The sequence below is a fragment of the Macrotis lagotis genome, chromosome 5 (genome assembly GCF_037893015.1).
Source record: "Macrotis lagotis isolate mMagLag1 chromosome 5, bilby.v1.9.chrom.fasta, whole genome shotgun sequence".
Lineage (NCBI taxonomy): Eukaryota > Metazoa > Chordata > Mammalia > Peramelemorphia > Peramelidae > Macrotis > Macrotis lagotis.
Window position 1 is genome coordinate 20,214,716 of NC_133662.1, and position 21,120 is coordinate 20,235,835.

The 21,120-nt window shown below is 37.2% G+C and overlaps 2 protein-coding genes across 8 annotated transcripts in view; one reads left to right on the top strand and one right to left on the bottom strand.

The window, feature by feature from the left end:
* UBR2 (ubiquitin protein ligase E3 component n-recognin 2) overlaps positions 1–12,692 on the top strand; it is a 157,516-nt gene extending 144,824 nt beyond the window's left edge. For 6 of the 7 annotated variants that reach the window (XM_074236965.1, XM_074236964.1, XM_074236966.1 and 3 more), the window contains 7 exons: positions 2,077–2,207; positions 3,623–3,731; positions 5,537–5,593; positions 6,427–6,504; positions 6,829–6,999; positions 7,742–7,843; positions 10,150–12,692. In XM_074236965.1, coding sequence (XP_074093066.1) covers positions 2,077–2,207; positions 3,623–3,731; positions 5,537–5,593; positions 6,427–6,504; positions 6,829–6,999; positions 7,742–7,843; positions 10,150–10,291 — 790 coding nt within the window. In that variant the 3' untranslated portion in view covers positions 10,292–12,692. Of the gene's footprint in view, positions 1–2,076; positions 2,208–3,622; positions 3,732–5,536; positions 5,594–6,426; positions 6,505–6,828; positions 7,000–7,741; positions 7,844–8,516; positions 8,627–10,149 lie in introns of all 7 variants that reach the window. The other variant, XR_012478543.1, reaches the window with a different exon arrangement.
* Positions 12,693–15,167: 2,475 nt separating this feature from the next.
* Positions 15,168–21,120, bottom strand: part of PRPH2 (peripherin 2) — a 40,986-nt gene continuing 35,033 nt past the window's right edge. The window contains exons 3-4 of the mRNA XM_074236979.1: positions 18,556–18,802; positions 15,168–17,218 (exon numbers count right to left, since the gene is read on the bottom strand). Coding sequence (XP_074093080.1) covers positions 17,006–17,218; positions 18,556–18,802 — 460 coding nt within the window. The 3' untranslated portion in view covers positions 15,168–17,005. The remainder of the gene's footprint in view (positions 17,219–18,555; positions 18,803–21,120) is intronic.

Below are 21,120 nucleotides of genomic sequence, written 5' to 3' on the forward strand. Positions count from 1 at the left end.
CCTAATGAAAGTATGAAAAGGGAAGAGATTTTTTAAATGAAAATTTTATTGGTGCCATTTATTATTTTTATGTATTTATTTATTTATTTTTTAGGGTTTTGTAAGGCAAATGGGGTTAAGTGGCTTGCCCAAGGCCACACAGCTAGGTAATAAGTGTCTGAGACCGGATTTGAGCCCAGGTACTCCTGACTCCAGGGGCAGTGCTTTATCCACTGCACCACCTAGCCGCCCCTGGTACCTTTTATTTTTATAAAAAATGTAGACCTCATGCAGACCTCAGCATTTCCAAGTGGGACCCAAACCAAATTAAAATGTAATTAGGAACTATTTAATAAAACAAAAAATTACAGTAAAATATAGATAATGTTACATTTTAAAACCAGGTCAATATGTGGCCTGCAGTGATCCTTTTGTATAATTTTAGTGAGGTTTTTCCTATTTATGCTAGATGAAGCAACTTTGAGGTTTTATCAAAGGTGACAAAAAAGAAAAATGACAAATCCCAGAGATATTCTAGGGGAAAATGTACATTAATGTACTACTGGTGGAACTGTGAATTATTCTAGTCATCTGAAAAGCAGTTTGTAACTTTGCACAAAAAAGCTATTAAACTATATTTACCTTTTGAAACACCAATACCACTATTATTTCTATACCCTAAAGAGATTAAAGAAAAAGAATAAGGATCTATGTGTACAGAAATATTTATAGGGACAGCTATTTGGCTTAGGGAGTAGAGCACTGGTCCTGGAATCAGGAGGACCTGAGTTCAAAGCCGGCCTCAGACACTTATAATTACCTAGCAGTGAGGGGAAATCCATTAATTGAGGAATGACTGACCAAGTTATGATATAAAAATGTGATGGAATAGTACTATGCTATAGGAAATGATAAAGGGAATGATTCCAAAAATACCTGGAAAGACATGTATAAATTGATGTAGAATGATTTAAGCAGAAGAAGGGAAATTTGTGGAATTCAGATGAACTTAGTGACCAACCATGATTCCAGTAGACTTATGATGGGACAAACTACTAAGTACCTCCTAATAGAGAGATGATGAACTTAGAGTACAGGTTCAGACATTTGGACATGGCCAGTAATGATATTTGTTTTCCTTGATTCTACATGTTTGTAAGAGAAGATTGTGTTATTCTTGCTTTCCCATTTTGGAACAGTGTAGGAAGATGGGAGGAAGAGAAGACAATTTTCATTTACAAATATAAAATTTAATTGGAAGAAAATCCATAACACAATCTCCAAAAGCTGTGTAAAAGCATCAGGCATTATCAGAAAACTTTGTGAATGGAGAAGGAATGTGGCTTAACATGTTCTAAAAACAATGAATAACCAAAGGATAGCCCACTGATATCAGTAGACCTGTGGAGAATTTCAGGTCAACATGGACATGAATTGCACATAATGAATGCTTTGGATGAACTATTAGAGACAGGACCCATACCAGCAAGATAACAGGTCTCTCAAACTTGACAAAATTTTATTTTATAGCATTTTCTCTGAAAGTCAGAGAATACTTTTATATGTCACATAACATTTTTAGGAAGATGGAAGAGTGAAGGCAAGATTTTATAAAATCGAATAATAGTAGCATGACTCAACTCCAGAGGTTGGAGAGTCACTGACATTGGTTCTAGGATATTTGATTTATTCTGGTAATTTGCCAGGGCCCAGTTGGGGAAGACCATAGCTATCATGTAGTAAGAGAGTAATTAAAACTATACATGAGACTTGAACAATATGACTTATACTTGCCAAACTGCATTTCAGGTATTATCATTAGCTTTATTATACTGCCTCTCTGAAAGAGATCTAGCATCACACTCAACTATTCCTCCTTATTTTTATCGTATGTTTTTTTCTTATTTTAATTTTAAAGGCAGTGGGGTTAAGTTACTTGCCCAAGGTCACACAGCTAGGTATTGTCAGATCAGTGCTCCATCCACTGTGCCACCTAGCTGCCTCCAATTTTTTTTTAATTTTAATTTTTTTCTATGTTCTAATTAAAGTGACTGTTTCTCATTACACTTCCAAATAATAATTCATTTTGTACTAAAGTGCCTTGAAAGAAATTCCCTCAGGCTGGCATCTGTGGAGGAGTGTCAAAGCTGGAATTATGCCTTTCCTGAGATGCTCTGCCTTGTTTTTCCATTACTTAAATGGAGTTCCTGCCCCATCTGAAATCCAAGGTAAATTACTAAGTTTTGAGTTATTGTAAAACATGTTCAGTCCTTTGATTGTGAATATTTGATGAAAGATTGAGTCAAAAAAATGAAAAAAACTAAAATTACTGACTGTGACTCTGCCAGCTTTCTTTTTCCTCATTTATAAAATGAAGATAATAATAGTTTTATCTCATAGTTATTATGAAGATAAAATTTAAATAATATTTATATGAATATTTGTACAAAAATATAACAGCTCTCTGTTAATAGCTCTTAGCTATTATTCTACAGTTGTCTATTATTTACTTCATTATTGCACTGCTTCATGGAGAGATTAAAATTCTCACTTGTATAGATCCAGTTTGATATATTGGTACAGAAGAGTAAAATATCACAAGCATCTAACATCTCAGTAATGTCTAGATTTTTTAATATGTTTTATTTAATGTTATCTATAAACTGGCTTAGCTGGGATTTGAAAAAAGACTGAACCAGTTTCCAGGACCATGAAAATTTTGAACCTTAAGATATATGTGGAAGTTATAACTTAATATCCTAGTAGTTCCCAATAAGATCAGTTTAAATGTTGTTTTGATTGTTTGTCTTACTATTCTTAGATTTATGCAATCTGAGGAGAAACCAGAGTATTTGTCTTAATGCTTTTTTAAATGTTTTGTATTCAATTCATTTACCAAGTAAAAAGTCTGAATATGGCTATACATAGTAAGCCAAAAGGAAAGAGAAATGATTTCTATAAATATGCCAAACTCATAATGAAATGTGCTGTCCCAACGGAGAGCTTATAGACTCAGGAAGTAAATTAAAATTAAGTTTTTGTAAATGGTCAGTGTGGGAATTTGTTTGCCTTAACTATGCATATTTGTTGCAAGGATTTTGTTTGTTTTTTCTTTTTCAAGGGGCAGGGGGAGAGTGAGGAAGTAAGTAGGAATGAAATAGATTTTTGTTGAATTTGTTAGCTTTTTAGCAAGGATGCACCCATTTCTCAAAATAATATTTCAGATTTATATAACAATTTTTACTTTCTGAAACATTGCCATATTCTTTATTTTATTTGATTCATATACCTTATATGCTCAGATATGTTATGTACATTTTACAAAAGACAAAATTGAGATCCAAAGAGGCTAAATAATTTGCTAGAGGTAACAGTAAATCAGTGGCTGGGGCTGGGATTAAAGGCACAGATTTCTTAGTGCCCAGTCCAATAATCTTTTTACAAAAGTTGCTTAGTAATATGAATCCACCATTTTTAATCTAGAAAAGTTGGAATGTTTTCTCCTTTATTATTATTTTCTTAAAGGGCCCTCCATTGTTTATTTTTAAAATTTTAATCCTCATAAAATCATTTTGCTTGATATTTGTGTCCTATATAAAATTTGTACATTTTACATTTTTCTCCCTTTCTTATCTCCATTCAGTAAGTGGAGCAAATCTGTTTGAACATTTATGTAGCTATCTTTCTCTGCCAAACAACCTCATATGCCTTTTTCAAGAAAACAGCAAGATAATGAATACATTAATCGAAAGGTAACAAAAAAATTTTCCCTCAATTACAATTATCTTGAATTAAAAATGAATAATTCACTTCTTCTGTTGTATTCATAACTAGATGCACAGCAAAACTTCATTAGAGTTCCACTAATTGAGATCCTGCACCACCAAAATGACTCCCCCTCTTAGGCTGAAGCATTTACAAAGGCAATTGTTAGTAGCAAAAGCAGAATGGAAAGAGGGATTTTTTACCTTATTAAAGCAAAAAACCTTATGAACTTTACTAAATAGATGATAGAATCTGTGTTGGATGGATTCTTAACTATCTACTCTGAACTTAGAATGAGAATTCTATATGAAAAGAAACTTAGATCTAGAGAAATTGGTTGTGTGAATTAACCAGGTCAAAGGTCTCTTGGGGGCAGAGCTAAGGCTAGAACCCAGACCTACTGATGTGCTCTTTCTCCCCCATTTGCTCTTTCTACCTCTACCAGGTCCCTTCCAGAGTATGGGAATAGGGCAGCTAGGTGGCACAATGGATAGAGCATCGGCCCTGGAGTCAGGAGGACCTGAGTTCTAATCTGTTCTCAGATATTAATAATTACCTAGCTATGTGGTCTTGGACAAGTCACTTAATTCCATTGCCTTGTAAAAACAAAAACACGGGGTATAGGAATTTGGGCTGTGAAATCAAAATAAAGCAAGTCTATTGTTATCAATAGGCTTTGCAAATGCTTCGGTCTAAGGGGGGGGAATCATTCACATGGTACAGCAACTCAATTAGTGAAACAGTAATGAATCCTATTTGGATTGTCGTTGTTTGTAGTTGTTTCCAATTATACATATAAAAGTAATAAAAACTATTTTTAATAACTCAGAATAATTCATCTATTCCACTGATTCACAATGGCTTTTCCTCAGTTAATTTGAATTCATGATACTTTCCACAATTTGCAAATTCAAGTGCTGACCATTATAGTACTGTGGTAAGAGCTTTTGGAGTCAGAGAACCTGGATTTAGTTCCTGGTGCTTCCTGGTAAGTTACTTAACTTCCATTGGACTCATTTCCTCATCTATCAAATGAAAGGGTTGGCCTTGATAACTTCTAAGATCCTTTCCAGCTCTAAAGCCATGATCCTGTAATGTGGAATTCAGAAGATTTACAAATCAAGTACATTTCTTCTCTCTTTCTTTAACAGAGATAATATACTGTTTAGAGCTCGGATATTTCTTTCTTTAATGCTGGATTTTAATAATTATTGCTTAGCTGCATAAATTTGCATTAAAATTATCTCATACTAGATAAAAGTGAGATCAGTGAAACTGAATAGATAATTGGAATTAGAACCAAAGACAGAATAGATTCATGTTTAATGAATCCAGGGTCATAAAACATTATTTGAAGAGAATAATTCAATAAAAGTTAATAACCATGAAGTTTATAGTACAATAAGAATGGAATTAGAAACTCATCTAACATCATATACTATAAATTCTGAGAGTATTAGCAATCTAAATGTTAAAAATAATGTATTAAAAAATGAATATCTATTAGAATTTTCAAGAAGAATAAAGATCCTAGCCTTCAAAATATATATATATATATATTTAATTAGATCAGCTCCAAATGGGACACAGAATCAAATAGCGAGTTTTGGTTATCAAAAATAATTATACTTTTAACCAAAATGTAAATTATGGAATTGCAGTTTCATGCACATCATTTTTTTACTTATGTATTTGAATATTCTTTTGTTGGCGGTTACTAAGATTAGACTTTTTTGGAAATTATAATTCTGCTTTATTATAAATAAAACTATAATTTTCTTCCCCATTAAAGTTGGTGCAATAATAATGAAGTCAAAAAATATCTGGAAGGTGGAAGACAAGCCATAAGGTAACTCAAAATTTGTAAGAAATCTGGGAGAAGGAGGAAGGATATTCTTTTTTTTCCCTTAGTTTTTCATTGGTCATATATTTACATAGACATTTTCCAACTATGTAAATGATGAAATATAATTTAGAAGGATGAATTGACATTAAACATAGGCATGTTCTACTTTATCTTTTCACTGTTTTGGTCCTTGCTTCCATCCACTTAGGAGGAATTTGCTTTGGCACAAGCTATTTTCCTTAGCATCAGAAATACTTAAGAGAATGAGCTTTTAGTTAAAATGAAGTCATTGCCATTGCTTCATAAAGAAATTCCAAACTCTAGAAAATTCATTTCCCTTGTATTTCCTACTAGGCTCATTTCCTTCCTATTGACACCTCCTTGTTGTGGAAGAGCAGTAGACCTGACCTCCTTGTCCTTACAGTGAGCATACCCTGTAGAAATGTTGTTACTGGTCCTGGGCAGGACATGACTGGGCCTGTGGGACAGCCACTGAGTAGATCATACATTGTCCTGAGCAAAATCTCAATAAAACTTTGACTTTCAAAACTTAAGAGATAAGAGAGGCTTCCAGAATAGGGTATAGAGTAACATTTTGAGTCTAAAAGGATTAGATTTGAACTAGCATTTTTGTGTGATTTTTTTTTTTTAATCCTTAAAGAATATATCCTCTGCTCTGACTTGTTGCTAGCTGTATATATATGTACAACAATGTCAGTATGGTGGTTTTATGGACACAGTGGTAACAATGTTGTCAAAGTTGGAAAAATTTCACTGTTGGATTTAGATGTATGTGGACTATGTATTCATTAGTATCATATTCTGTTTTGTTTTAGCTATGCAAGAGAGTCTAACAAATTAATAGACCTTCCAGATGATTACAGCAGCCTCATTAATCAAGCATCTAATTTCTCGTAAGTTTTTTGCCCTATTGCCATTTTAAGCCATGAAATCTGATACCACTGGGAGCACTCGATCATTTTACATGAAGTTGGTGGGGTTTTTTTTAATTCCTATAAAGATAATTATAAAGTTAACACTTCATAGTCACAACTTAATTTCTAAGAATGTCATCCCAGCATATTTAGAAATAAAACCCAAGGAAAAACTTGTAATAATTACATGGAAGAGTTCAATAACATGTTTAATTTAAAACAAAAATCTAGAAGCAATATAAAGTTCTAACCATTCTTGTGTGTATTAAAGCTATGTCTTGTGTTTCCCTTGGCCTCTTGAAGGTGTCCCAAATCTGGAGGGGATAAGAGCCGAGCACCCACCCTGTGTCTTGTGTGTGGCACCATGCTGTGCTCCCAGAGCTACTGCTGCCAAACTGAGCTGGAAGGGGAAGATGTCGGAGCCTGCACTGCACATACCTATGCCTGTGGGTCTGGAGTAGGGATCTTTTTGAGGTGAGGACTTGCATAGTTCTTAGCAGAATCAATCCAGGTTTTGTGGGCTCTTTTTTCTTCTTTTAAGTAACCAAGATATCATTAAGAGAACTTTTGAAACCATTGGAGCACAGTGACTTGGAACCCACAAGATTTGAGTTCAAATCCTACAGTTTTGTGATCCTGGGCAAAGCACTTAACCTCTTAGCCTCAGTTTTTTCATCTGTAAAGCAGGAATAATAAAAACACTTTACTTCACAAGATGTTACGAGATTTAATTGGCAAGCTGCAGTAGCTTAGAAACAAAACATGGTGTAAAGCAATATATAGCACACAAAAAGATAAACTGATAACTTAATGAGAACAAGAGTTAATTGATGAATGAACTTCCCCAGATGCTTCATTGTTAGCTCCACAATATCAAGAGAACTCAAAAAATACCCCAGAAATGTTGAATGAATCCCCTGTGCTAACTTATAGGATAATATGAACAAGAATCACACATGATTGGTAGGCTAGAATGCAATCTGCATTAATGGAAGGATCACATATCCATTGGAGAATTGGAGTTTCAGTTTTGTTTTTTTTAAATGGTAGGGAAAGACCTCATTTTAGGTCAGACCAGGGTAGGATGAAGTCCTACTAGTATTTCCTAAATAGACCCATCTAAGACTGTGTACATTCTGCTCTGTAGCTGATTGCATTATGAGTCTTCCATTCATTTGAAGTTATACCCAAACTAACACAAAATGTGTCTTTATAGAGTGCGAGAATGTCAAGTGCTGTTTTTAGCTGGGAAAACCAAAGGCTGCTTTTACGCTCCTCCATACCTTGATGACTACGGAGAAACAGACCAGGGACTCAGGTAATACTGCAGTCTAGGATAATGACATGAGTGGAGCCTTCATGTGGTATTTAAATGTGGATGGGACCTTAGAGACCATCTTATTCAACATTCTCATTTTAAAGATGAGGAAACTCCCATTAGAGAAGTGACTTAATTAACAACATGTTAGGTTAGTAAGTAAAAGAGCTAATGAAAATTGCACTGCTCAACATGTTACATATGTAATGATATCATTGATTATATTTCTGGATGTCCAGGGCCTCTTTTGCCCAGTGGGCAAGAATAGTTTGGGATGTTTCTTGATTGTTTGTTGCCAAAATTTTGGGGGGATGGGGGGGGAATTGGTCACCAGTTAGGCATTGTGTTGACAGTCTCAAGAAATCAGATGACCACTTGGGACCAGGATGATGGATAGATGTTCTTCTACACATGAGTCCTCAGTAATCCAAGAAAATTATTAGCATAGTGAAATCAGCAAAGAAGTACCTTCTTTTCCTGTCCTGCACGTCTGATAACTGACTGAGTTCTAGACTGCTATGTAGTAGCATTGGGTGGTGGGTGTATGTCTGTGTCTGTGTGTATATGCAATATATTTATAAAAGATTTTTATATATAAGATTTATTTAAAGAAAATATAAATCTCTCAAGGCATTATCCATTCCTCATCTTCCTCTTAACTTCTCCCATGCAGAATTTAAATGGACAATTCCGGTGTCTTTGAACGGGGTGTTTTGCTCCCACAAGCACTTATTACTGCTACCAGAGGACACTACTAGAGACCATGCCATTGCTCCCAAAAAGGTGGGGGAGTTGTAGCCTAGGTGAATGACTGCCTTGCCATACATAGAGCACAGATACTAAAGACAAAGGGTGTGGAAACTCTAGTCTCTGGAATAATTAAATCAGGGCAAGTTATTGTAGGCCTATGCCAGATATAGGAAGAAACCCTGAGAGGAGGTACCTTCTGATCCAAAGCTGTTCTATTATGATGATGATGATGATGATCATGGTCATGGTAATAACTCACATTATGTAGCGCTGTAAGAGTTTCAAAGCAATTTCCTCATCACAGGCTTGTAAAGTAGATGTTACAAGTATCACTATCAAATTCCAAAGGAAAAGAACGCAGCTCAGTGACTTACCCAGGATCATTTGAACCCAGGTCTCTGCCAACTTCACGGCTAGTATTTCCTACCTCTCTGCTTCTCCTGCTGTCTGAAGCTCCTATCCATCCTCTTCTGATTGTTTCTAATAGTAGTAACCCAAATACATTTTTCTCCATTCCCATGTGTCCCCTACCTCAGAGTCTGAAAGAAATACTACTCTTGGTTAAAGGGAGGAGTAAAAAAAGGAGAAGGGGGACTGAGAGACCAGAGTCAGGAACTTGGTACCTGGTATATATAATAAACCATTAGAGCTTATAGGATGGGGTTGTAACTAAATTAAAATTTGAACTTAATGAGGAAGATCTTTCTGGATTCCTCACCAGCTCTGAGACTTGCACAACTGTTTATTTGTGTGAGACAGGGAGGGGGAACATGGAACTCTCTGGGCTTCAGTTTCCTCATTTATAAAATGAGGGGTTTGAACTTGATGACCTCTAAGTTCTTTCAGGCTCTAAATGATCATATGATCTTCAGAACAATGTCATGATCCCGTATTTGATGAATGATTTCCTCTTTCCACTTGTAGAATATAATTTACCTCCTAAATGGAAACTGTGATTATTAAATGAAGTTCAGCAGGGGCGGCTAGGTGGCGTAGTGGATAAAGCACCGGCCTTGGAGTCAGGAGTACCTGGGTTCAAATCCGGTCTCAGACACTTAATAATTACCTAGCTGTGTGGCCTTGGGCAAGCCACTTAACTCCATTTGCCTTGCAAAAAAAAAAACCCCAAATAAATAAATAAATGAAGTTCAGCTAGGTGGTGCAGTGGATAGAGCACCAGCCCTGAAGTCAGGCAGACCTGAGTTCAAATTCAGCCTCAGACACTTCATAATTACTTAGCTGTGTGGCCTTGGGCAAGCCACTTAACCCCACTGCCTTGCAAAAACCTAAAAAAAAAAAATACCTTCATCTGCAATCTGACAGATAGTTTTCTGTCTGTCTTAACAAGGATGAAAGGAAGCATTTTTCCCTTTCAGCCATGGGCTGCTCCTGCCTTGTTAACTACTCTTCAGTCTTTCCAGGTTGTCACTAATAACCACAATTGTCAAACCAGAGGCACTGAAAAATGCAAACTTGCCTTTTTTCACAATTATTGATAGAGGGGTTAGAGAAATAGTGAAATGAATGTGCCTAAGGAAAATGTTTCTCTCTTACAGGCGTGGGAATCCCTTACACTTGTGCAAAGAGCGATTTAAGAAGATTCAGAAACTCTGGCAGCAGCACAGTATTACAGAGGAAATTGGGCATGCCCAGGAAGCAAACCAGACGCTTGTTGGCATTGATTGGCAACATTTGTAATCACTTAGCTTTGGAAAACATGAACTTTGATTTTTGTAACCCAGTCAGCTTTTCAGACAAGGAGTAGAAAATAAGGTCTACTGAGTTTGAAAATAAATTCTTTATTTAAGCTTTTCTTCCCCCCAGTTTTATTTTCAAAGTTTTTGGTTCCAGGGACTGGGTAAACAGCATCTTCTTCAGCGGGTTCCCTTCTATAATCACTGTTTGCACTACCCTTCCTTTGGATGAAACTTCTTGGGATTGTAGTCCCAATAAGGCGCTTCCTTTTGCTGTTATAAGAGTGTGACTCTTTTAGGAAGCCTGACTGTGAGTACACACAAATGGAGAGAGGAGATGATTGCAAAGATGGATATTTCCCCTAGTTGTCTTTGGCCATTCTCTGGTGATCTGAGCCATTTTTCATTATTTATTATCCTGCATTTCAGGCCTGAAGCTGATCATATTCAGGCAAGGAAATGAAGCAATTACGCCATTGGGCGTGTGTATGTATGTTTGTATGTCTGTGTGCATGTGTGTGTTTGTATGGGCGGACTGCCAGGTGACCTTTTTATCTCTTAGATTCCAGGTTTTCCCTGGACAACTCTCTACACTTGGAGCTTGGTTTGCCTTCCAATTTAATTTTTCCTTCTGCTGAAGGAACAATAGCTTTAAAAGCAAAACAATTAAGTCTAATGTGTCTCTGCTGCATTGCACTGTTCCCAATGATTGTGTGAATAGCACAAGGGAGGGGAGGGGAGGGCAACTTCGGGGAGGAATTTTCCTGGAATATGCTGATTAGTTTTCAGTATTTTTAAAAGATTTATTTTTGAGGCTCTTGTTTTTTTGGTGGTTTCGAGATTCAGTGCATAAAGAACTCTCATTAAAGGGCTTTTTGAATAATTGGGGGGGGCGGGGGGAGGGAGGGGCTATGTAAGAAATAAGCGCCTAATTTTTTTAATCTCTTAATAGCCTCGTTTTTCAGATACAAATGCTGTTTGGCTTAATTTCCAGGAAAAAAAATATTGGGAATGTTTGCTCCTGGAATCAAAACCTACTGAGAATGAAAACTCAATGTTTTCTCTACAGCATTTCTCTGAACTGATTTCATTTCTATTTAACCTGCAACACTCAATATGTTTCTCAGTCAGCCCATATCATAGTGGGTCCTTCTTTAATATTATCATTCTTGGACCTCGTCCACCCCTGCCTAGGACGTGGCTTCCTGGAAAGATGTCTGCTTCAGGTCTATTTTATAAATTATATACTAGTATAGCACAGACACTCAGACTTGGTATACCAATATACCAGGAGCCTTTGAGATTTGCTCTTATGTGCTTGGAGATCAGCATGCCAGATGGTGCAAGGTGCAAATCAAGACCCTCCTTTCTTTCTAAGTCACTATGTTAGTAAAGGACTATTGAATACAATGAATTTCCTTGAGTGACCCTTTCATTTATTTTTCTTTGAACCCCTGATCTTTTGAATGTCCACTAGGACTTCAAATCATTTTGGGGGATTTTATAGAGTTAGTATTTTAAATTCTTTTTTCATACCACATGTATGTACTGGGAGAAGATCCATGAGTAGGATTATAAATCCAGACTTTGTAATAAAATAAACAGCAATGCAAAAGCAATGTAAAGTAGCCAGCATCAGCTCTGTTTCCTCTCAAAAATAGTCAGTGTCTGAAAGGACTCTGTCTTTTCTAAAGAGCACTACAGAACTGTCTTCCTACTTCTGACAGGCACACCTAGCTAAGTGCAACAAGAAAGTCCAAACTGAAATCCAGTCACTCTCTACCTTTTTCTTTGCCTTCAAGTAGAACTAAATCTTAATGTTTATGTTGTGCATGATGTAGACATTTTTTAAAAGTTGTTTCTGCCTCAGTTTTCTTTAGGCTCTCTCTTTAGGTTCACAGAGCACTTGTTTAAAATTGCAAGGCCAGTTTGACTTTTTCCCAGAAGTATTATAAATTGTAGGCACTTCCTTAATACAAATACACCAGCTATTGTGCCTAAATCCACAACATCCTGAGTTAGCAAAGAAAAATTGATTCTCTCAGGTTCCATTATCTAAAATAGTGAGGCTTATAGTCTTTGAGAGAATTAAGAATTTACATAAAATAGCAACATAGAATTTTGAACTTTGTGAGGGTTTATTGGAGAGGAGAGGAGTGGGGTTTGCTCTTAAACCTAGTCCTCTTCTTTCCATAATGAGCTATCTTTGTTTATTATTTGTTCCGCATGTATTTATGTTCATTGTAGAAATGTTTATATAAATAAGCTTTCAATATCAGGGGAAGTCATACCTGTTTAATAAATTGGCTATAACTTTAAAATCTGTGGACAATTTGTAAAATTTGGAATGTATCATATGTAAAAAGTTTAAAAGGTATTCAAATAAATGCTTTAGGTGTTGATCATACTGGCCTATTACCCTTTCTTAAATTTATCACATTAAATGCTTTGGAACTGTTTTCACCCTCTCACCTTGCTGACAACATGGGGCATTTGTATTAAGCTGAAAATTAAGGTGATTATATTATTAGTGTCAATTATGGCCATTAGCTGAACCCTTCTCTTCACCTTCCCAAAGAATGCTTGGTCATCACTTTGCCTGATTAAGTTGCACATTAAATAGTTATGACAGCTTGTGACCTTTCCGCTTTGGATTATGATGGATCTAGGTCCAAGAAGAAAAGAGGGCTGGGGAGGAGGATCTCCCCATAGTTGAAAAACTTGGATTTTGTTAAGAAACATCTAGGTTTCAGCTCTTGAAATTCTCTACTCTGCTTTTCACGGGTCCTTATTTGTTACACCAGACATTGCAAATTATAATGGTCTTACCTAAGAAAAGGAATAGGAACTTTACTGCTTCTGATAATTTTCCAAAACTAATTAATAAGAAAACAGAATTAGGAGAAACTTTACAAAAGAAATATACTTTGTATCCTAATCCTAACTAAAGGGAAGTGGCAGGGTGGATGAATGGGGTGGGGGAATACGATTTAGTCAATTTGATCTCCCAGTTACCTTATTTTTTCTATTCATCCTTCACTTTCAGAAGAAATTCCCTCACTTGTGAGTCTGCATTTCCCCTGGTCAGGCTTTGTTTAATATGAGTTAGGAAGATCCCTTCTTCATCCTTCTCTCCTTCCAGGCCCCTATTGCATTTTATTTTAATGATTTTTTCAAAGACTTCCGAATTCTTTATATCAGTGTCCCACTAAACCCTTTGAACTCTTCATGGCTGCTGCCTGGTGGAGACCTTCCCTTTTCTTGCCCTTTCACTAGGAGTGAGTTTTACTTAACTATAAAATGAGGAGGGGCGGCTAGGTGGCACAGTGAGTAGAGCACTGGCCCTGGAGTCAGGAGTGCCTGAGTTCAAATCCGGCCTCAGACATTTAATAATTACCTAGCTGTGTGGCCTTGGGCAAGCCACTTAACCCCATTGCCTTGGAAAAAAAAAAGGAAACAATGTCTTCCCCTGTCCTGGCTAATCTGTAAACCTGCTAGCCTGGGCTGTGCTCCACATTAAGAGTGTCCTGGATGGGGTGAGAAGTTTCACAGCTAGCAGTTAATCTTCTTAACTATATTAAGGTTACTCAAGGTTTATATGCCCTGAAATTATTAGCTAGCTGTATTTAGGAGCTGAAAGATATTAGAAGTTCTTCCATGTTCTCAGTTTGTGCACAAATTCCTTATCCTTAGTCTTTCTAAATAAACTTTTCTATTTCATGATAGGTTTTATTTTTATTTTTAAGTAATAAATCCCCAGTTCCCATAAAATTCTACTCCAAAGTCTTACCTTAGTTAGTTCTTGGGCAAATAGGGGAGGGGTTCTTGAAAGCCAGAAGAGCCTATCTACCAATATGGGGAGATTTCGAGTATAGAGCTGACAACAAGATCGGGCATCTATTACTGAAGGACCAACATGGCTCAGTTAAGAGAGGGGATTGTTGCCAGATGTTGGGTCACTAAGTGGTGAAACTTTTCAATGACAAAAACCATGAAGCCTCTGTACTAAGACAAAGGTGATTAATGTAGGGGATACCCCTACCAGATCACAGACTCTTGAGTACTGAAATAAGTAAAAATCCCTGATTTGTCCCCAGGATATTGACTAACACACATAAACCTAAAGGAATAGTAAGTCTACCCCAATGTCTACTAGATTTTAGATCTCCTGAGGGCAGAAATGATCTCTGTGTCCTCCACAATGATGGAATGTTTTGCATATAGCAGGTATTCAGTAAATAAAGAATTGAACAGCCCATTTAGAAAACTAACTTTATACCACCAATGAAAATGAGGAATGACAGAAGGAAGAGGTGACTGATGATAAAGGCTTATTAGTTATTGGTGCAGGTGAGCAGAGTCTACATAGAATCTTTTTTTTTCCCTACATAGAATCTTAATAGAATTTTTCATCTGAGATTACCAAGATTCATTGGTATTCAATAAGGTGACATCCTTCCCCCCCCAAAAAAAAAATGATTTGAGAGCTGACATGGCTTCAGAAGAGACAATATTCATTTGCTCCTTATCCCCTGTGGCTCGTAGGTTTTCACAGTGGCTTAAGTTATTCACTCCCATATTTCTTCCAACTCCCTTAGTTTCCCTGGTTGTGGGAATGTGTCAACTAAAGAGATAGTCAAAGAATTCAGAGTCAGGCCCACACATATGTTTGTGTTTGGAAATTTAAAAGAAGGTTAATATTCATCTAAGAGCAAAATATAACAAATATAAACAGGGTCAAATTGAGATTAGTTCTCAATAGATCAATGAGAGGTATCACCAATACAAGGTATTGTTCTTTAAAAGAACTATCTCAATATCTTTTCAGTAGATAATATTAACTTTAGCCAGAGTTTGGGTTTCAGTGTTTCATACTATATTACATGACATTCATTTAACCAAAGTTGTTCTTAAAATGTTTTTAATGTCTATATTAACAGCTGACAACAGCATAGGTACAAGTGTGAGCCTAAAACATTTGCATAGTGCCATTTGGCTTTGTTCAGGGGCACAAATATAGGTAGTTAATACGTAGCTTTCCTGTCACAGTAAAAAAAACAGTTAATACAGGAGCTTTGGGTCAAAAAGAACTGCTGCTGGGACATAGTTAAATGTGTTAAAAGTAGTCTTCATCCACTTTGATAACAGGCAAGCCTATGTTCCAGTTCTGAAGGAAAAAAAAGTATAACAGTCCTCAGGTCACATCTCTCAACTGCAGGATAGAAAAACCCATGTAGATTGCCCGGTAATACATTAAAAACCAATGGCAAACCAGAGTCTAAAACTTGGTTTCCCTCTCCAAGGTTCCATATTATTTAGCTCTATTCATGAGGGTAGAACAAAGGGCAGTGATAGGTAAGTGATGATAAAGCTGATCTTTATCGCCATGGATGTAAAGTGAAAAGGCAAGGAGTGGGCTGTGGAAGATACTTAGGTTTCATTGGGACTCCAACCTTGATTTGATTGAAGCTGTCACAGAAAAAAAACCTCTCTGAGCAGTCCTCTTCCCTCCAACCCTGATAGCAGAAATGCTATGTGTTCCCTCCGCCAACTTTGGTTTCAGAGGCTGCAGAATGGTCTTTAGTTGAACGGCGATGCAGTCAGCAAGCAGATTCCTCAACTGGTCCTTCAGAGCAGTGATGAGTGTCTGCTTTGGCCTGGTCACTAAGATTTTGGAATGCAGGTAATATCATTCCTCCACTATACCCAAATGTATCTGACCTGGTTCTTCTCATGTCTAGGCTTGTAACCTAAGGCCTTTCTCAAGGTACATTTCCAAAATATGGATCCTCACCATCTCTTACCTGGGAGGCTGGGATGTACCTGTGGAATCCTGTTATCCCTGGTCACAGGACTCAAAGTTATTTCATACGGAAGATATCTCTACTACCCTCCAGGGCAAAACTATGGTCAGATTTTTTTTTTTAAAAGAAAGAAATCCAGTGTGGCAATGTCTGTCTCAGAACAGTGTAAGCAAAGGTTTTGAGATGCCATGTGCTGGCTATGGTTACATTTGACCTGCTCTGCTCAAAGCTCTATCTAAAATGAATTGCTGAGGAACTTTAACTCCTCTAATGTGATCCCATCTAGATTCATTAAGTGTTGCTTTTGTACACATGATCTTGGAAATAAAGCAGATCTGGAGTTAGCAATGGGACCCTCAGCATCCTCTCCAGCTTACACAGAGTTGAGCCCCGACAGGATCCTTATTTCCTGAATTATTTGAGTGACACCTGCCTAGAGGTATGCAAGGGAAGTGATTCAAAATAAAAAGAGAGAAGCACTGAATAGTGAATAGGGTGAGGCAAGGGGAGAGTATGTGTATAGGCAGGCAGCCATTTCTGAGTTGTTAGGATCACATTTACATACTAGGAGAACAAGAAAAATTGTGAATATAGTTATTCCCATTTGGTAAAGCAGCCCCTTTAGTGAGTTGGGGCCCATTAAAAAAAAAAGGGAGGAAGCCTTTGAAGGGTATGGGTTTCTCCAGAAAGAATGAGTGGGAGGGAGGACCCTTTCCAAATATGGTCAGCATTAGCAACTGTCCTGTTTGACTCTTCCATCAACCCACCTAGCCGCTGAGAAAGGGTTTTCTTCAAGATGATCAAGGAGGACTTGAATGTACATTAAATTAGGGGAGCAGATTTTCCACTATCTCTCTGAGTCCCACCACTTCCTCTTGTGTCATTGTTCAGTGGGGGTGTCTCTTAGAGACACCTCAGCTGGCTGCTGGGGCCTGGCCACCTTCATCACCCTCTGCTTCCACCTGGCTGCCTTTGCCAAGTTTTTTCAAACTCTCCAGGATAGATTTCCACGTCTCTGGTACACTCTTCTCTAGCAGCCAGCCTTCACTCTCACACTCAGGATCCTCTGGATTGGCCACACTTTCCAGGGCTGTGTGTAGGTAGCGCAATCCAATGGTAATAGTTACCTAGGGAGAGGGGAGGAGAAACTTCTGAGAACAAAGGATAACATTAGATGGTAACACTGATAACATCAAAGGTGAAACTTCCAAATGTCTAGGTTTGTTATGTTTATCATTTCCTCAGAATCAGAATTTCAAAAGGGGTTGTGGCCCTTCCCAGGGAATCTTTCCTTCAGAAAGGTACATGGCCTGGTATGATGAATTGTTTTCCTGATTGGTTACAAGAGCTAAATTCAATGACTCCTTGAAGTCTTTCCCTAACCCTTCTAAACAACCCTACTTAAAACCACCTCATCCAAGAAGTCTTTCTTGATTGAGCCCACCCCAATCACCAATTGTTCTCTTGTTGGTTCACAAATTAATATTTCATGTTGCTGAGTAGCTGGCCATAATGCCAGTTATTTGTTGGGGGTTTTTTTCAAGAATGTGGAAATAACCAAAAACAAAACAAAAGACCACTATTCTTCCCCTTGTTTCAATTTTATAAACTGGATTTTTAAAAGAGGTATATCCGAGAGTAGCTAGGTGGCACAGTGGACAAAGCACTAGACCTGGAGTCAAGAGGACCTGAGTTCAAATTTGCCCTCAACCACATCCTTGTTGTGTGACTCTGGACTAGTCACTTACCCCTACTGCCTTGCAAAAGCAAAAACAATATAATACTACTAAAATACTAAAATAATAATAAGAGATTTACCTCATTCTGTGAAATTGATGTGCTCATTAATTTGAAAAGTACCTGGGAAACCCCTAATATAAAAATAAGAGGAACCCTATTCCATGAATGTTTTTCTAATACTAATGATTATCTCCCTATAAGTTCTCTGTCATAGTGTTGTTGTTTTTTCTTTTTTTTAAGTTCAAGTTTTAGGTCAGCAAATAGAGCACTGGACTTGAAGCCAGGAAGACCTGAGTTCACATCAAGTTTCATTATGCTTTCTAGCTCTTTGACTCTGGGAAAATGGTTTAACCTTTGTTTGCCTCAGTTTTCTCATCTATTTAAAAAATAGGGGAAAATAATGCCTACTTCTATAGGTTGTGAGGACTAGATGATATAATATTGGTAAAGGGCTTTTCAAATCTCAAAGTGCTAAACAAAAACTAGTTGTTTTATATTAGACTGGCTCAAAGCAGGACCCACCTAAATTATTACAGCCTGTCATGGGGCCAGTGCCATCCCAGACTATTATGAGGTCAGGGATACTGCATGACAAGACACCAAGGAAAGCAGTTAACCCTTTAAAACCCAAAGGTGATAGAACCTTCCTTGCCCACCCCCACAACAATTTTCTTGCTAACCATACCCTCCACATAGTCCAACAGTAAGCAGAACCAATCTGTACCTCAAAGAGCCAGACAAGAAGGGCAATGGCGCCCGTAGTGTTCATTATACTGCTGTAGTAATAGAGCAGTGCTTCCCGACAGCCATGAGCCCACAAGTTGAGTTCCTCAGTCTGGTAGTCATAGCTGTAATGGGCAGAGTTGTTGGTGAGCTGGGTTTGTATGCAGGGCCGGGGAGAATTTGGGTTGCAGCAGCTAAAGGGGACACCATCCACCAAGTATCGTCCATCCACATTGCTCTTGATTCGACTACAAGGAAAGCAGACATAGGTAGATTTGTGAGTAGGTGATCCCTGACATCACTGGTGAACTGGGACTGAAATGGAGTTTAGCTACTGGGGAGGGGTGCTCCCCTAGACTCAGGAAGTTCAAATGCTACTTTAGACAATTACTGTTTAACCCTGGACAAGTCACTTAACTGCTGTCTACCTCAGTTTCCTCATAAATTAGGATAATAATAGCATCTACTTCCTAGTGTTGTCATGAGGATCTAATAAGATAATTGTAAAGAACTTAAATTTATTAATTATTTTCTCTAGAGGTCAATGTCTATCATTCCACTTTCTTAGTGAAACTTATATGGGCATTATTTCTAAGCCAAGAAATTGAAGAAGAGGGTCAATCCTCTGCCTGACTTTCAAGATCCTAAATAATCAAAAACCAACCTCCCCATTCAACCTCTCATTACTGACTGCTCTTCTCATTGCCACTCAAATGTACCTCTGTTCCTGCCCAGCACTACATCTGGCCCAGCACTACATCTGGCCCACCTTGATTGATGTGGGCCCTCCTCTTCAGATAATACCTATCAAAGTCCATTTCAAGTGTCACCTCCTTCATGAAGACCCCCTCACTTCTCTAAATTATTGAAGAAAAAAGGAAAAGGACTCACTAGCATATTTTTGTGGTAGAAAACAAAGGGAGTGCCTATTAATCAGGGAGTTGTTGATCAAATGCTATGAATATAATGGAATATTAAAGTACCATATGAAATTATAAGAGGGATGGTTGCAGAGAAACCTGGGAAGACTTCTCTGAACTTATTCAGAATGAAATAAACAGAAATGGAACAAATTATATGTAAGAACAACAACACTATAATAAACAATTTTGAAAGCCTCAGGTATTTAGGTCAGTAGGCAATGCAATGAACAATCATGAGTTGAAAGGAGCAAAAATGAAGTATACTTCCCACCTCATGACAAAGTCAAGTAATGGACTTAGGGTAGAATGAGATCTTTTTGGACATGGTAAGTGTGGAAATTGGTTTTATATATATATACATATATATATATATGTATGTATGTATGTATATCTGTATACATACAGATATACATGTGTATATATATATTTGTTGCAAAGGTTTTTTTGGGAGAGTTCCCACTGGCGGGGGAAGGGATGAAAGCAAAAAAATTTTCCTTGTAAAAAATAAATTTCCATTGAACTTATAATCACCCAGGCACATTTAGCACTAGTTAGCTTTTAAATATTTCAAGTATATGAATTAGTCCTCTTCCAAATTAAATTGTAAGGTCTTTGAGGATAGAAACTGTCTTCTTTTCATGTTGTCTCTCACAAGGCTGGGCATGCAGAAAGTATTTAATAAATATGCATTGATCTGATTTTCCCAATCCTTTAGTTTCAAGGAATGAGTGTAGAGTGCCATCAATGGGGGCTGAGCTTTAAGCTCAGCCAGAACATCTTAGAGAAAAGTAAAAAGTTATAGGAACAAATTAGCATGTTTTAGGGAAATGTCTCCTAAAAAAATTTTCCTTGACCCACCCTAATCAATATTATATATTAAGCACTAACCATGTCCAAAGATTCCCTGACCTTGTCTGGGTGGGAAATAAGATTCAGATAAAGATAACTATAACAATAAAAATAACTAGCAATAGGGAGATATTGACAAGCACTAGGAACATTATCCAATGAGGACAAATGCTCAAAGATGTAGCATAAGAAACTTAGAATTCCAAAGGAGAAAACTCTTTCTACCAATGCTTATGAATTAGTATCTATTGGGAGTACCAAGGTAGATAGCTTGCCCAAGATCAGCCAGTGTGTGTCAAAAGTTGGACTTGAAAGTCTTCCTTAGGCCATCACTTATTGACTGTCAGGGCTTCTTCAACTGGGACCCATGAATTTGATTTTTAAAATATTTTCATAACTGTATTTCAAAATTACTGGTTTCTTTTAATCTAATGATTTTTATTTTATGCATTTAAAAGACATTCTTTTGTGAAGGGAATTAAAGGAAAGGGTCCATGGCACAGAAAAAGTTAAAGGTTATTTCCAAATAAAATTCTGATCAGAAGACATGGGCTGGGCACAGTGGCAGATGCCTGTAATTCATGCTCCTGGGACCCAGGAAGCTTGTGAACTGCTTAAGCACAGGAGTTCAGAACTGGAATAGGGCTACATTGGTTGTATATCTGTACTAAGGTCTAGTGCCAATATGGTAAACCTATAGGAGTGGAAACCACCAGACTGCCTAAGGAGAAACAAACTGCCCAGCTTGGACATTTAATAGATCAAAGTTTCCCTGCCAGTCAACAATGGGATCG